Source organism: Gymnoscopelus microlampas (genome assembly GCF_963454915.1).
Source record: "Gymnoscopelus microlampas genome assembly, chromosome: 3".
NCBI classification, from domain to species: Eukaryota; Metazoa; Chordata; class Actinopteri; order Myctophiformes; family Myctophidae; genus Gymnoscopelus; species Gymnoscopelus microlampas.
Window position 1 is genome coordinate 57,103,163 of NC_139940.1, and position 16,401 is coordinate 57,119,563.

Genomic DNA, 16,401 nt, shown 5'->3' on the forward strand with positions numbered 1-16,401 from the left:
GGAGCACAGGTCTCCGCCAGGTCAGGAAGTTGTAATAGACAGTACGTCCTGCGAAGCTTAGCCAATGGTGCCGGAGATTAGGTGTTCACAGACGGACGGACACACACACATGCGCGGACGGACGGAGGGTAAAACATACTCTCCACCATGCCTTCGGCCTGGCGGAGACAATTAGTCTGTTTCCACTAATTAAAATGACCCCAACAAGTCAGTGTAATGCCACAGAACCAACCACAAAAGGAAGCATTTATGAATTAGACTGTTTGTTATTATAATATAGGGTATTTGTCAGGCGCAGGATAAAAAAAGGTCAGAAAAAATGCATAATATAAAAGTTTGTAGACAATTAACAAATCATGAACAAACTGTTTGTTTACATTTGTAAATTATGATTAAAACAACTATGGTTAAAAAAACATGTATAAACTGTTAGTAGATAAAGAACTACAAGGCTGTATGTAGTCTTCCAGGTGGATTAAAATAATATAATAACATAAATATAAATTATTTAATTGTGTAATTATAATTAAATATGATCGATATACAATGTAATATGTATGATCTAATTCAACTCACCACATTTCCTTTCACCAAAAGCTTAGCTGGTGGTTGCTTTTCAGAGTCTCGGACTGAACGCTCTTGCCACAGTGATGATGCTGTCGTTGTGGGCCTGCTCCAGCCAATCTCCTCTTTTTCATCTAGTTCTGCCCAAAATAGTTTCTCCATCTCTTGCAGCTCCGGCATGACCGCCAACTTGGCCTTCTCAGCCTGGAGAAGATCCTCCCACAAAACCATTGCAGAAGATAATTCCTCAGCAACCTGCATTATGGATAGAAACTGGTTAGGTCATGTGATTTGACATTGCGTTCAAATGTAACAATATAATGTATGCAATTTAATGGTTCTCAACAAGAGTCCTTAATTAGGACTCAATTAGGATGAGTGTGACTCTGAGAGTGTACAAATGGAACCAGATGGAGAGAATTAATGTCATTAAACTCACCCAATGCTTAGCTGCTGGTTGGTCTTCAGTGGCTGAGGCTGAACACTTTAGCCTCTGTGATGATGCTCTGGTTGAATTCAATCTGTTACTGCTGCTCATGATGACAATCTGTAGGTGTCCTCTGTCTGGATAACACACTGTAATGTGTTCTATGTCTGGATAACAAACTGTAAGTTGTCCTCTGTCTAGATAACAAACTGTAAGGTGTCCTCTGTCTGGATAACAAACTGTAAGGTGTCCTCTGTCTGGATAACAAACTGTAAGGTGTCCTCTGTCTGGATAACACACTGAAAGGTGTCCTCTGTCTGGATAACAAACTGTAAGGTGTCCTCTGTCTGGATAACAAACTGTAAAGTGTCCTCTGTCTGGATAACAAGCTGTAAGGTGTCCTCTGTCTGGATAACAAACTGTAAGGTGTCCTCTGTGTGCTCTGTCTTCAGGTGCTGTGATGCTTCGCAGATTGGTGGTCTACTTATAGCCCCCAATGGGTGTGAGGTTTGTATCAACCTCTATCAAAGAGCCAATCATGTTGCGGTTAAAATACAAATAGTGATGGCTGATGATTGATTAAAGGCTTTAATCAATCATCAGTCATCATCATTTGACCTAATCATTGGACAATACAACTCAATACATCTCTACAGCTCAACCTTGATGGAAACTAACTCTAATATCTTAATGTGTATTAAAAGGAAAGCTGACCAATGAAATGCAATGCACTTGTTATGTGCATGAGAATAATCCTAACTAACCCACTAATAATAGTTGGTTTACATAACAACTCCAAAGGGAAGCACTTAGAAATGCGATCCAAGTTTGATTCCACCCAGGTTGAGTTTTTGTTAGGTACATGAGAATTAAAACTACCCCACCATAACTTACTGAATTTAAAGGAAAAGTAAGTTCTAAAGTTAAAGTAATAGGACAATTTTCAATTAGATTAGCCGACTAGTGCTCTCCCCCCCCACCCACAAACACATCCAACAAATTAAAGGTAGGGTAAGTGATTGTACCTCATTTTTTGGTTAAAACAAAACGTTAGTTGTTAAAAGGTTAAAGCACTATATGTTGTAATCATTGCCATAGAGTGTTTGTTCATTAACAGGAGTCTCTCCAGCTCTTTAATAAACAGAAAATACATTGGCCGGGTTTCCCAAAGAGCTTGTGCGTAGAGCATCGTCGCAGGTCCTACGACGGGTCTAACGTGTGTCGTCACAGGCTGCGCAATACCTTAGCAGGCACGTAGATTTCAGGTCATGCGTGGCCTACGCAGCTTGCGTAAGAGCCTCCTTCACAGCTGGGACTCGGCGAAAGCTACGCCTCTACCCTCATTAGTAGCAGGGGGTTGTGCCCCAACGTGCCATCTAAACTGGCTACGTGTGTGGTAAAAGTACATTTGTGAGACAGAATGCACGCAGCCTACTCCCCGCCTACTCCTGGGAGAGGCATAGCCGTGAGTACTGTCCTACGAAGCAGTTTGTTACGAGCGCTGACACCCATCGTAGCGAAATAGATGAAAAGACTGACGACCGCACACACACACACACACACACACACACACACACGGCCGTCATTTTTAGATATATAAATTACGGCCGGGCCGCTGCATAACGTGCGATGCCTGCTCAACAAAAAAAAAGACATAGGCCTACAACAGACGTCAACGCACTGCGACATGCCGCGTCGACAGCTTGCAGATCTGTTTTTTGGGTAGGGCCAGCGGGTGCGCTGCTTCGTCCTCTATGCATGAACCCGAAGTTTACAAATTGTCACGGATGATCTCTGATCTGATCATCTGATAAAAATATTAAGCAAGCCAAGTTAACTAAAGGACGAAAGTCCCCAGTTCCTCTCACAAAGTGACAGCTGACGTCTGCACGATATAAATGTATATAAAAACACAGAAAACTACCAAAAGTAACAGCGTACAATTATGAGTCGTCCACTAGTCTAGCGGTCCAGGCTCATATCACATAGATTGGGGATCCAGCGTAATGTAATTTCATGCATAAATATATTATTCAAACGTTGTATTTACAGTGGACTGCTTCAGGACATCTGACAATTGGCTCTGTCACCGACAGCATTTTTATCGGATCATGCTATAATTTATCAACACCGGGTTCATGCATATGTAGTGGAAGCAGTGAGTTGGGATTGAGCCCGAAGTTCCCACTCACCAGCCCAACGCGTTACCAGTCATGCCAATAAGACTGAGCCCGATAGTTAGGTCTTTTGCACGCCACTTCTCGCTAATTTGAGTGTGGGGGCTACACATAGAACCAGCGCAGCTGTTCCTCCTAACAGCCGCTCGCCCCAAAAGAACAGATCTGCAAGCTATCAACACGGCATGTCGCAGTGTGTTTGTTGTATGTATGTCTGTTTTTTTGGGGAGGCGTCGCCCGTTACGCGCCGTTATATATATATCTATATATCTATATATATCTGTATATAGATATATAGATATATATATATATAGATATATATATATATTCCTAAACTTTCCTAAAGTAAATTCCCCCCATTGGTGCTAAAAGCTGTCAATCATGCAAGGGGACGCCCCCTCTATCCTCTGACATTTTGAACACGGCGGCCAACAGTGGCCGCCGTGTTCATTTAAGAGCATTGAAATGTCACCTTAAAATGCATTTTAATACATTACAGAATGTACCTAAACAAATGTAAGTGTCCAATAAATATAAAGGTAATTTAGATAAAGGTGCGACTTTATATTTGTATATATGCAAAAATCTGTATATATATATATATGTATGCAAAGGGTGTTTAAACTATAGTAGGACAGCACTACGTAGTTTACGTAGGCTTTACGTAAACTTCGTCCAGGTGGTCTTTACGTGCATGCTGTCGCACGAATGTAGTTTTAGAACAGACGTAGCGGAACCTACGACGATGGTGTCTCCAGAAGCCTGTTTAGATGCCACGTTGGGGACACACAGCTGCTACTAATGAAGATAGTGCGCAGCGGGTTTTCTACTGCGCAGCTGCGTGGAGGCTCCTACGCAGCTTCTAGGCTACGAAGGAGCTCAAATTCGTTTGGGAAACGCGGCCATTTTCAGGTAGGTGACACAATCTCAGCCAATCAGGAGAGAGTACCCATTTATCAGCTTCATTGTTTTCCTTCATTTCTTAGTGTCATCACTTCCAGTGAGTTCTCTATCCTGATTGGATAACATTGGTATCCCCGACCTGGAAATGCATTTTCTGTTTAATAAAGAGGTGGACAGATATGGACTGTTACTGATCAAAAACTCTATAGCAATGAGTACTATCAGAATATAGAGCTATTTAACACTTATTTTAACCAAAGAAAATGACTTACGCTATAAACTATCTGTGACCACACACAAGCCGAGAATGCTTGGTCAAGGTTATTATAGTTGGAATATGGATGTTTTTGTTGTCTGGCCAGAAAAAAATCATCTGCTGTGAAATGTTGTCATTAAATGCTTTACTATTGGGTATTTTTGTATAGGAAGGGGGCGTGTCTGATAAAATGAATATCAAATATCTAAATACTGAATCAAACAACTTTAAAAACTGTCTGGGGTGAAACACTAAAGCCTGAGTAGACGTTAAACTGACCCCAAACATGTTTGAAAGTGAAATATCCCTTTAAACATTTTAGAATATATTTTAGAAACATTTTAACCACACACATCTTGTATGGGGCGGTCCCTGGCACGAATTATTTTCATGTGGGGGGGGTCCGCAGCCGAATACAAATTAACACAGTGATCCTTGACATGAAAAAAATTGAGAACCACTGGTTTTAGACCACCCAAATGCAGCAACACGCCCACAGTTTGACATAAAGGTCAACTCTCTCACTATGACTCATCCTGGGGTTTTGGAGGTGTAAAAGGAAAAAGAAAAAAAAGATAAAACCGTCAGATCAAGCCTAACTTCCACGACCAACATACAAATAAAAAGGCTAAAAAAACATTTTTACCAAGTAACAATATGTGGCAGAGACTGTGAGGAGGCAAGTAGACAAACACCAAATAGGTTGACTTTTTTATGGGCTTTTCTTTCTTTCTTTTATCATATTATACAATTGTAAATGTTGAAGAATCCACTCAGTGTAACAAACAGCAGTTTTATGATCATGAAATAGGCCTATGAGGGAGGAGTAGTGAAACCCTCTGAAAATAGGCAATCTACAAGCTTGTAGATCGGCTATTTTCGGTACACAGCTTAATAAATTAGGCATTGCTGTAAATTTAGTTGACTTATATATTATAAAAATGTTTAAACTAAAACTAGACTAAAAGTCAAACATTTCAGATGACTAAATATGGCTAAAACTACATAGAATTGTATTCAGTAGACTATTGGGCCCTATCTTGCACGCCGCCTTCTCCAACAGAACCATTTCACTCCCACATGACCTGAACAATTTCTATGAGCGTTCTGATGTGATTCAGGACCACCAGATCCTATAGTTTACTGAGACACTGCACTGTCTAAACAAGGTAAACACATACATAGAATGTATATATATATATATATATATATATATATAATATACCAATATATAATAATAATATAACAATATAATATAACTTACAGTAAACAAGGTAAACACATACATAGAATACAGAGAGACAGTGTAGTGTCTCAGTAAACTATAGGATCATAGAATACAGAGAGACAGTGTAGTGTCTCAGTAAACTATAGGATCATAGAATACAGAGAGACAGTGTAGTGTCTCAGTAAACTATAGGATCATAGAATACAGAGAGACAGTGCAGTGTCTCAGTAAACTACTGGTTCTGTTGGAGAATGTGGCGCGCAAGATAGGACCCTATAGTCAACTGAATACAATTCTATGTAGTTTTAGCCATATTTAGTCATTTGAAATGTTTGACCTTTAGTCTAGTTTTAGTTTAAACATTTTCATACTATATAAGTCAACTACAGTCAAGACTACAGCAATGCCTGATTTATTAAGCTGTGTGCCGAAAATAGCCGATCTACAAGCTTGTAGATTGCCTATTTTCAGAGGGTTTCACTAGTCCTCCCTCATAGGCGCCTGACACACAGAGAGAGTAATATCAAAAGATTTGTTTAGCATAAATCGGCCTGCTGGTGGCGCTATAATAGGCCAATGTGAAAAGGGTGGCATTTCTTCCTCTGCCTAGTGGGAATGTGCGTGCAACGTTTCACTGTCCTTGATCAAGACTTTTTAAATGTAAAGGAGAGTTAAACAGAGGTCATAGTGTTTGGGCCAAGTGGTTCTGGTGATGTAGCCACTGACCTGGGTTCCATGCAACCGTTAAACTAATGGTCTCCAATCTTGGCGTCAAATTGGACTAAACTTTACAAACAGATCCAGCTTTTATCATCTGAGGCTCGAATGAAATCTGTGCTATCTTTTAATGATTTTGAGCGAGTGATTCATGCTTTTATCTCCACACGTTTGGACTGCATGTATTGCACTTCATGCTGGCTTAAACCAGGCCTCCATTGCACGCTTACAGTTAGTCCAAAACATTCTCAGGTGTTGTGAAGGTGCTCAGGTGTTGTACAGCTGGTAAGGTGTTGTGAAGGTGCTCAGGTGTTGTGAAGGTGGTCAGGTGTTGTGAAGGTGGTCAGGTGTTGTGAGGGTGGTCAGGTGTTGTGAAGGTGGTCAGGTGTTGTGAAGGTGCTCAGGTGTTGTGAAGGTGGTCAGGTGTTGTGAAGGTGGTCAGGTGTTGTGAAGGTGGTTAGCTGTTGTGAAGGTGGTCAGGTGCTGTGAAGGTGCTCAGGTGTTGTGAAGGTGGTCAGGTGTTGTGAAGGTGCTCAGGTGTTGTGAAGGTGGTCAGGTGTTGTGAAGGTGCTCAGGTGTTGTGAAGGTGCTCAGGTGTTGTGAAGGTGCTCAGGTGTTGTGAAGGTGCTCAGGTGTTGTGAAGGTGGTCAGGTGTGTTGTGAAGGTGGTTAGGTGTTGTGAAGGTGGTCAGGTGTTGTGAAGGTGGTCAGGTGTTGTGAAGGTGGTTAGGTGTTGTGAAGGTGGTTAGGTGTTGTGAAGGTGGTCAGGTGTTGTGAAGGTGGTCAGGTGTTGTGAAGGTGGCCAGGTGTTGGGAAGGTGCTCAGGTGTTGTGAAGGTGGTTCAGGTGTTGTGAAGGTGGTCAGGTGTTGTGAAGGTGGTCAGGTGTTGTGAAGGTGGTCAGGTGTTGTGAAGGTGGTCAGGTGTTGTGAAGGTGGTCAGGTCTTGCAGTTGGCTCTGACGTTCATGTAAACCTCATCAGCTGTGAGACACAAACACAAACATAACTGATTATTCATTTCACTGGATCATAAACGGTGTGGATTATGTTGTGTATTTATACGTATGTAGATATCTTTCTTTTTTTATGATCCTCTCCATATCCTTCCTAGTGGTTTGGGGGCAGGGGGGGCTCCTATCTTACAATTTACAATGTATTCATTTATCAGACACTCTTTATCCAGAGTGACTTAATAAACAAGGTAAACACATACATATAATGTATATGTATGTATGTATATATATATATATATATATATATATATATATATATATATATATATATATATATATATATATATATATATATATATATATATATATATATATATATATATATATACAATATACCAATATATAATAATAATAATATAACAATATAATATAACTTACAGTAAACAAGGTAAACACATACATAGAATACAGAGAGACAATGTAGTGTCTCAGTAAACTACAGGATCATAGAATACAGAGAGACAGTGCAGTGTCTCAGTAAACTACAGGATCATAGAATACAGAGAGACAGTGTAGTGTCTCAGTAAACTATAGGATCATAGAATACAGAGAGACAGTTTAGTGTCTCAGTAAACTATAGGATCATAGAATACAGAGAGACAGTGTAGTGTCTCAGTAAACTATAGGATCATAGAATACAGAGAGACAGTGTAGTGGCTCAGTAAATTATAGGATCATAGAATACAGAGAGACAGTTTAGTGTCTCAGTAAACTATAGGATCATAGAATACAGAGAGACAGTGCAGTGTCTCATTAAACTATAGGATCATAGAATACAGAGAGACAGTGCAGTGTCTCAGTAAACTATAGGATCATAAAATACAGAGAGACAGTGCAGTGTCTCAGTAAACTATAGGATCATAGAATACAGAGAGACAGTGCAGTGTCTCAGTAAACTATAGGATCATAGAATACAGAGAGACAGTGCAGTGTCTCAGTAAACTATAGGATCTGGTGGTCCTGAATCACATCAGAACGCTCATAGAAGCTGTTCAGGTCATGTGGGAGTGAAGTGGTTCTGTTGGAGAAGGCGGCGCGCAAGATAGGGCCCTATAGTCTACTGAATACAATTCTGTAGTTTTAGCCATAGTGTAGTGTCTCAGTAAACTAGGATTGTTTTCGCCACAAGATGGCAGCGTTGTGAAGACACTATCTTGTACACGGTTGACTGATCTCTCACGTGGTTTGTGCCAAAATATAAATCCTTATTAATAGTTCAACATGAGAATGCATTATGAATGTAGAGTGCATGTTAAGCCAAACGTTTAAAAAGGAAGTTAACCTCACAAGCTATAATTATTAATAATTAAGAAATACTATATTTTAAAAATAGTGGAAAATCTACTTATTCATTATTATTGCAAGTTGAATCACATTTCTTTTGAATGAAAATAACTTGTGAGGAAAATACATACAATCTCTAATCTGTGAATCTAATGTGATTAATGTGACCCCTACCTACAGTCAGTGAAGTCCAGGGCTTAATGTGACAAATATTGAGACCTACATGACTTTGTACAAATATTGGTCATTTAAAATGGGTTATATTTCACAGATAGTTATACTATTCTTGTACTATATTAAAATCAAATCATCCCTAACCTTCAAGTTAAATTCATTATTTACGTGAACTTAAAAATCATTGTTTTATTTGATGGCCTTCCTGCTCTGGCATTTGGCCTTTGTGCCCTCAAAAAATGTACAACACCAAAGGCCAAGTGTCCTTGCCCCTAAAATGATGAAATTCCAGGCCTAATCACAGGTAAACAATGAACCTAGCATCAGTTTAAACAATATACCATCAAAATAATAATCTGTACACATTTGGTTGCTACAGGATACCAGGTAAACAATGAACTTAGCATCAGTCTAAACAATATACCATCAAAATAATAATCTGTACACATTGAAACTATAGGATCACGGGTAAACAATGAACCTAGCATCGGTCTAAACAATATACCATCAAAATAATAATCTACACATTTGGTTGCTACAGGATACCAGGTAAACAATGAATTTAGCATCAGTCTAAAAACATACCATCAACATAATAATCTGTACACATTTGGTTGCTATAGGATACCAGGTAAACAATGAACTTAGCATCAGTCTAAACAATATACCATCAACATAATAATCTGTACACATTTGGTTGCCATAGGATACCAGGTAAACAATGAACCTAGCATCGGTCAAAACAAAATGACATTTTAACGCTGTGGTCAAGAGAAACCAGCCTTACCACTGTCGTTCCTCTGGCGCCTCCTGCTGGCCCACTGGTAGGTGACGATGACGATGACAATGGTCAGCAGGACGTCTGCACAGATGATGCCAGCGATGGTGCCTGGTTCTATCCTGTAGCACCTCCCACTGTCTGCTACACACACACACACACACACACACACACACACATTTTAACCTTTTATTTATGTCCACATAAAAGGACAAACATACAGGGACACAGATATTATAGGTCCAGTAAGGTTACATTCACAACATCATGGTATATGTCTTCATGATACAATAAGTATATCCCTCTGTACTCTATGGGTATACGTAACAGTATATCACTCAGTACTCTATGGGTATAAGTAACAGTATATCACTCTGTACTCTAGGGTATAAGTAACAGCATCTCCGCCATTTATGGCGGCTGCCAATTATAGCAGAGACAGCACAATACGGGCAGCAGTGGCTCAGGGGTAGAGTGGCCGGGTAGAGTGAACTGGAATACCGCAAGGTTCCCAGTTTGATCCCGGGCTGGGGCGCTCCCCTAGAGTTAGTGTCGAAGTGTCCTTGAGCAAGACGCTGAACCCCTAATTGCTCCCGATGAGCAGGTTGGTGCCTTGCATGGATTCCTCCGCCATCGGTGTATGAATGTGTGTGTGAATGGGTTAATGGCACAATCAATGTAAAGCGCTTCGGATAGAAGCGCTATATAAAGCACCATTTACCATTTACAATACTTTGCCAGCCTTTGCAAGCTCACAACGTACGTGTCGCAGCGCTTGTAGATCTGTTATTGTCATAAAAAAAGATTTATTATTATTTTCTCCCTGGTAGAGTGTCTTCCCCTCTCCCCTCTCTGGGGAAAACCTCCAAACCAGCAGGTGTGTGGGGAAATGAAGGCCTGTCCCTGGGATAAGATTAGTGGAACGGCCCCTTAATGGCCTGGAGGTCTGTTAGAGAGGGATCCTATGTGGGGAGACACGGAGCTCTCTACGTACCCCATGTACCCCCAGGCACCATGGGTATGATAGACTGACTGTATGCTTGTATTAGCCACCTCCAACCTGGCATCCCTATTCCGAGCATGTCATGTCAAAATGTTTGTATAAAATAGGGCTTTAACCCATTAAGACCTGATATTAACCCGTTAAGACCTGATTAACCCATTAAAGGCATAGTTCTCCCCCAAAATGACTTTTTTTCCACCTATGTATTAATCACCCCATGGAGACTTGAATTCATGGATACATTTTAGTTTTTGTGGCATTCCTAAGCCAATATATCTGCTTTGGTTACCGTGGCGGTAACGACGTAGGCGTCATGACTTTCATCTTTGTACAGTATATGTGTTCTTAAAATTCTTTATTTTACTCTGCAGATAGGACCTGGTGAACCCATTTTCTGCCATGTCTTCATATATTGCCTTTTTCCTATACCTTCCTACAAATTTTGCTTGTACTGAGGCATCGCCCCAAAGTGCTGGGAGACATTGAATAGCTCGCCATGTCTTCTGTAAAACTTATGCTGCACTATTGTTTTGTTTTCATTACACCCCTTGCGCTCTCGTAAATCAAAATCAATTCTCACACTCTGTAATGATGTCAGTGGAGCTCGGGTCGCGCTGCAAGTGACGTTTTGGACAGTTTGATATCGTTGCTGTCCGGCAGAAACCAGCTAACTCCATTTTGACGCTTTTGCATTTTTTTTCCCCATAAATCAGTGCTATTGAACACCCTTTACGTCCGTGTGTTGGTAAAAAAAATACTGAACCAATGAAAATCATTACAATCCGCTTCTGACAAAACCAGCTAACTCCATTGGATCCTCAAACTTTCTGGTAAGTTAGCTGGTTTTGCTGACTCCAGGCTCCACCCCCTGTTGACCTCCAACCTCATTGAGCTTGGAGGTCCATTTAGCTGTTCTTATCAATGATGAACAAAACCTCCTAACTCCACTTTTTTTCATTTCCTGAAAAATGTACATTTTGGAGTTAGCTGTTTTTTGCCGGACAGCAGAGATATGTGACTGGGGTGGTTAGAGTAGGCTACTGCGTTCAGACTGAGACGCACCTTTAGAAATCAGATTTGAATCAGATTTGAAACCACCTCTGAATCTGGCTCAGGTCGGATTTGTAAAAATCAGATTCCATGTGACCTGTCTCTGTACATAAAACAAATCTAAACCAATCCAATCTGGATATGGCACAGATCTGGTTCAGGCTAGATTCAGGCTGGATTTGGCTGACAGTGTAAACGGGGCCAAAGAGTCTCCTTTGTATCTCCTACTGGAACCGCTGCCTCATCAAATTATTGGCTTAGGAATGCGACAAAAACTAAAATGTATCCATGAATTCAAGTCTCCATGGGGTGACTAATCGATAGATCGATTTTCTTTGGTGAACTATCCCTTTAAGACCTGATTAACACATTAACACCTGAGGCTCATTCTACACATGCCTTCTGTGCCAAGGACCCCCAGAATGATAAGTATTTGGCCGTGGACCCCCGTCTGAACATGTTTTGTGCCAGGGACCCCCAGAAAAGAGGATTTGTGTTAATAAATTCAACATTATTCAAAATGATTCAACATTTCACAAAAATGTTCAAAAATAACAGATCTACAAGCTCGCAGCGCGGCACGAAGTGACGCGCTGAGAGCTTGTAGATCTGCTATTTTTGAATAGCCAACGCTAAAATCTAAATTGAAACAGATTTTTTCCTGGTTTTAGTGGGTCATGTGGTTCATTGTAATGTCAGTTAAATGTTGCTCATATAGTGTTCATCCTGTCATCAATCACTTACTATCGTCTTTTAAATCTACAGTACAGAATAAATATGAATTCATAACTCTCTACTGTACCTGCTGCAGCTACAATACCTAAAGGACAAGACAAAAACACACAAAAAACAACTGTTAAGAGTGTTTTTCAGGAAGAAACCCCACCTGTGTGTGTGTGTGTGTGTGTGTGCGTGCATGCGTGCGTTCGTGCGTGCGTGTGTGTGTGTGTGTGTGTGTGTGTGTGTGTGTGCGCATATGTGTGCATATGTGTGCATATGTGAGAGTGTGTGTGTGCGTGTGTGTTTTCAGCAGTTCTGCAACGCTGCACAACGTTTCCGCCTGAATGCTGTTGTGGTTTTCTGTTCCTGTATCGAGACCACCCTAACCAACACACTGTGTGTGTGTGTGTGTGTGTGTGTGTGTGTGTGTGTGTGTGTGTGTGTGTGTGTGTGTGTGTGTGTGTGTGTGTGTGTGTGTGTGTGTGTGTGTGTGTGTGTGTGTGAGTAATTTATGTGGCACAGCAACTGAAACTTAACCAGGTTTCATCTCCACCAAAGCCCAGTTTACTAACTGTACTCTATGAGAGTTCATAGAGGATCAAACATCATGTGAAAACTGCATATTGTTGTATTATGTATATTTGTAGAGTTGTTTGAATGTGTTTATGGATCTCAATGGAAACAAGCTACTGAGCTTTTAGTGATTTATACATTTGGCCTCATACAGCAGTGTGATCAGACAGACAGACAGACAGACAGGCAGACACACAGACAGACAGACAGACAGCAGGCGCGTAAATCTGAGATGAGGCTGGGGGTTGTCGGCCGCGCGCGAAATTAGGGTTTCTGGTGGATTTTGTAAATTTCTTTGTCGGATTTTGGTTACTTTATTTTGGTTTTAGGGTTAGGTTAGGTTTATGTTATTTAATTTGTATTTTTGCCTGATTTTACTGATTTAATATCAAAAAAATAATTATTTTAACATTTATTTTTATTAACCTAAATGACTTGGGTTTCTGGCGAATTTTGTAAGTTTCTTTCTCGGATTTTGGTTACTTTATTTTGGTTTTAGGGTTAGGGTTAGGTTAGTTTTATGTTATTTAGTTTGTATTTTTGCCTGATTTTACTGATTTAATATAAAAAAATATAATTATTTTAACATTTATTTTTATTATTCTAAATTACTTGGATTTCTGGCGGATTTTTTAAGTTTCTTTCTCGGATTTTGGTTACTTTATTTCGGTTTTAGGGTTAGGGTTAGGTTAGGTTTATGTTATTTTTGCCTGATTTTACTGATTTAATATTAAACAAATATATATTTTAACATTTATTATTTATTATTCTAAATAACTTGGGGATGAGTAGCCCTGATCTCCTCAAGGCAAAACACAGGCCGAGGCACAGCCAAGTAGGAGTAAAACTTTATTTTACCCAGCACTGGCTGTTTCAAATAATGAGCAGAGCAGAGGAATTGAGCATCAACCATCTACGACTATCAATAGCTACTGTAAAGTATAACGAATAGAAGGTTTGGCACAGAGACTTGTGAGTTTTGTTCAGAACATGAAGTTTGCTTTATATTAACTTAGTAAACTTACTCATCACCAATAGTGGCAGCGGTGGCCTAGTGGTTAGAGGGGCGGCCTTGATACCGGAAGGTCCCTAGTTCGATTCCCCAATTCATCACATCAATCATGAATCACCGCTGAATAGCCCTTGAGCAAGGCTTCCATGCAGGGTCCGGCTGGAAACAAGCTTCGTGCTTAGTCCGACACCCTGGGTAAACAACAAACTTTGCTTTGCTTTACCAGGCAGCCGCACTTGGAGTTGGTTTGTTTCAGAGGATAGACAGACACTAATAACAAATATAATGCACTAGAGTTTCGGGGGGCTACGCCCCCCTCAACCCCAGCCGCGCACGGGGCCCAGCGTGGCCGCGTGTATTGTGGGGTACTGAAATTGCTGGAGTAAAACTGTGGAAAAGTTAAAAAAAAAATTAAAAAAAAATTGAAAAAAATATATTTTTGATGTTTGAGGGGGACCCCCGCGGACCCCCTGCTGGTCGACGGACCCCCTGTGGAGTGTTGGGACGCGCGGGGACCCCCCTGGAACATGGCGGACCCCTTCGGTGTTTTTATTTTTTTCATGAAGGTGGTTGCTTGTTTCTGGCGCTTGTTTTTAGAGAACCTGGCATGCCAACGACTTGGCAACCCGACTTGTTTGTTTTTGTGTTTGGGATGAACATGGCACGTGAAGGACGGACATAGTGTGATCGAGACATGAGTGAAGTGAAAGTAACGGCCTGGGTGGAACAAAGGAGGTACTAAGAAGGGGGGGGGGGGGGTTGAAGCAAAGGAGCTGCGTGTGTGTTGGTGTGGAGGAGATGGGCAGAGTGCAATGGCGGCGCAACCCAGCGCATGCTGGCGGTGGCGTTACACCAGAAATGGTGCCTGGAGAAAATGGTGACCAAAAATTTTTTTTGGAAAAAAAGGAAAAAACTCCCGCACCGGCTGCCTGCTGTTGTGGTGATTAGGTCGTGCGCACGGTAAACGGTACGAAGCTGCCTCCCCTTCCGTTTTGTCCGACATTTGGTGAGTAGAATTAATTATGTTGCGCGGTGGAGAAGGTGTAGTGAGCAATGAGATGTCCCCTACGCGACGCGTAAATTCAGCGCGGCCGCCGTGGCGAGTCAGTTGGCGACATGTGGTCTGGCGGTGCGTTGTTTATTCGATAACAGAGCTGTGGGGTGTCGACACCGAGGGTGCGGAAGTCGGTCGCCATTTATATAGTTAGATATATATATATATATATATATCTACTTTGGATCTGATGGATAGGGTTCTGTGCAGACTGCAGTCCATAAAAAAATATAAATAAATCCTTTAAAATACATCGTGTTTATGAGTGCATGATTTCAAAAGTGGGTTCAGATTCTATTAAATAAGTATCTATTATTCTAAATTACTTGGGGGGGTCTGGGGGGGTCCAATCTGACTTGGGGGGGGTCCAATCTGAAGCTAGGGGGAGACGAAACCCCCCCGTCCCCCCCGGGATTTACGCCCATGACAGACAGACAGACAGACAGACAGACAGACAGACAGACAGACAGAGAGGTCATATAACTCACAGCAGACAGACAGCAGCAGCAGCAGCAGTGTGATCAGACAGACAGACAGACAGACAGACAGACAGACAGACACGTCATATAACTAACAGCAGACAGACAGCAGTAACAGTGTGATCAGAAAGACAGACAGACAGACAGACAGACAGACAGACAGACAGACAGACAGACAGACAGACAGACAGACAGGTCATATAACTCACAGCAGACAGACAGCAGTAACAGTGTGATCAGACAGACAGACAGACAGGTCATATAACTCACAGCAGACAGACAGCATTAACAGTGTGATCAGACAGACAGACAGACAGGTCATATAACTCACAGCAGACAGACAGCAGTAACAGTGTGATCAGACAGACAGACAGACAGACAGACAGACAGGTCATATAACTCACAGCAGACAGACAGCAGCAGTGTGCTCAGAAGGTTTGCTGTCATGTTGTCTCCGTTTTCTTCAAACCTGGAAAAGGAAAGTTCACCTTTTATTGTTTATTGTTCAGTAGTTTTCTGATTGTCTAATTTCACCATATCACACATTCACACATATAACACACTTTACACAATGGCTGTGTTTATGTGTACGCTGATATTCCACTCCATCTTGTCTGAGGCGGTCCCTGGCGCAAAGTATTTTCATGTGGCGGGGTCCGCGACCAAATACAAATTAACATGCTCGTCCTTGACATGAAAAAGATTGAGAACCACTGGTTTTAGACGGAGTTTCACCCAAATGCAGCAACACGCCCACAGTTTCACATAAAGGTCAACTCTCTCACTATGACTCATCCTGGGGTTTTGGAGGTGTAAAAGGAAAAAGAGAACTACACAATGAAAGGTTTCTCCCAACAAGATTACCGACGAACACACAAATAAAAGGGTTAAAAAACATTTTTTTACCAAGTAACAATATGTGGCAGAGACTGCGAGGAGACAAGTAGACAAACACCAAATAGGTTGACTTTTTTATGGGCTTTTCTTTCTT

General features: G+C 41.2%; 1 protein-coding gene across 1 annotated transcript; it reads right to left on the reverse strand.

The window, feature by feature from the left end:
* Nucleotides 1-5,088: 5,088 nt before the first annotated feature.
* Nucleotides 5,089-15,874, reverse strand: hcst (hematopoietic cell signal transducer). Its single transcript, XM_084053384.1, has 4 exons — nt 15,815-15,874; nt 12,375-12,392; nt 9,529-9,663; nt 5,089-7,251 (listed from the first exon to the last, which is right to left on the reverse strand). The coding sequence occupies exons 1-4, from the start codon at nt 15,855-15,857 to the stop codon at nt 7,208-7,210; spliced, it is 240 nt and encodes a 79-aa protein (XP_083909510.1). The 5' UTR covers nt 15,858-15,874; the 3' UTR covers nt 5,089-7,207.
* Between the last annotated feature and the right edge of the window lie 527 nt (nt 15,875-16,401).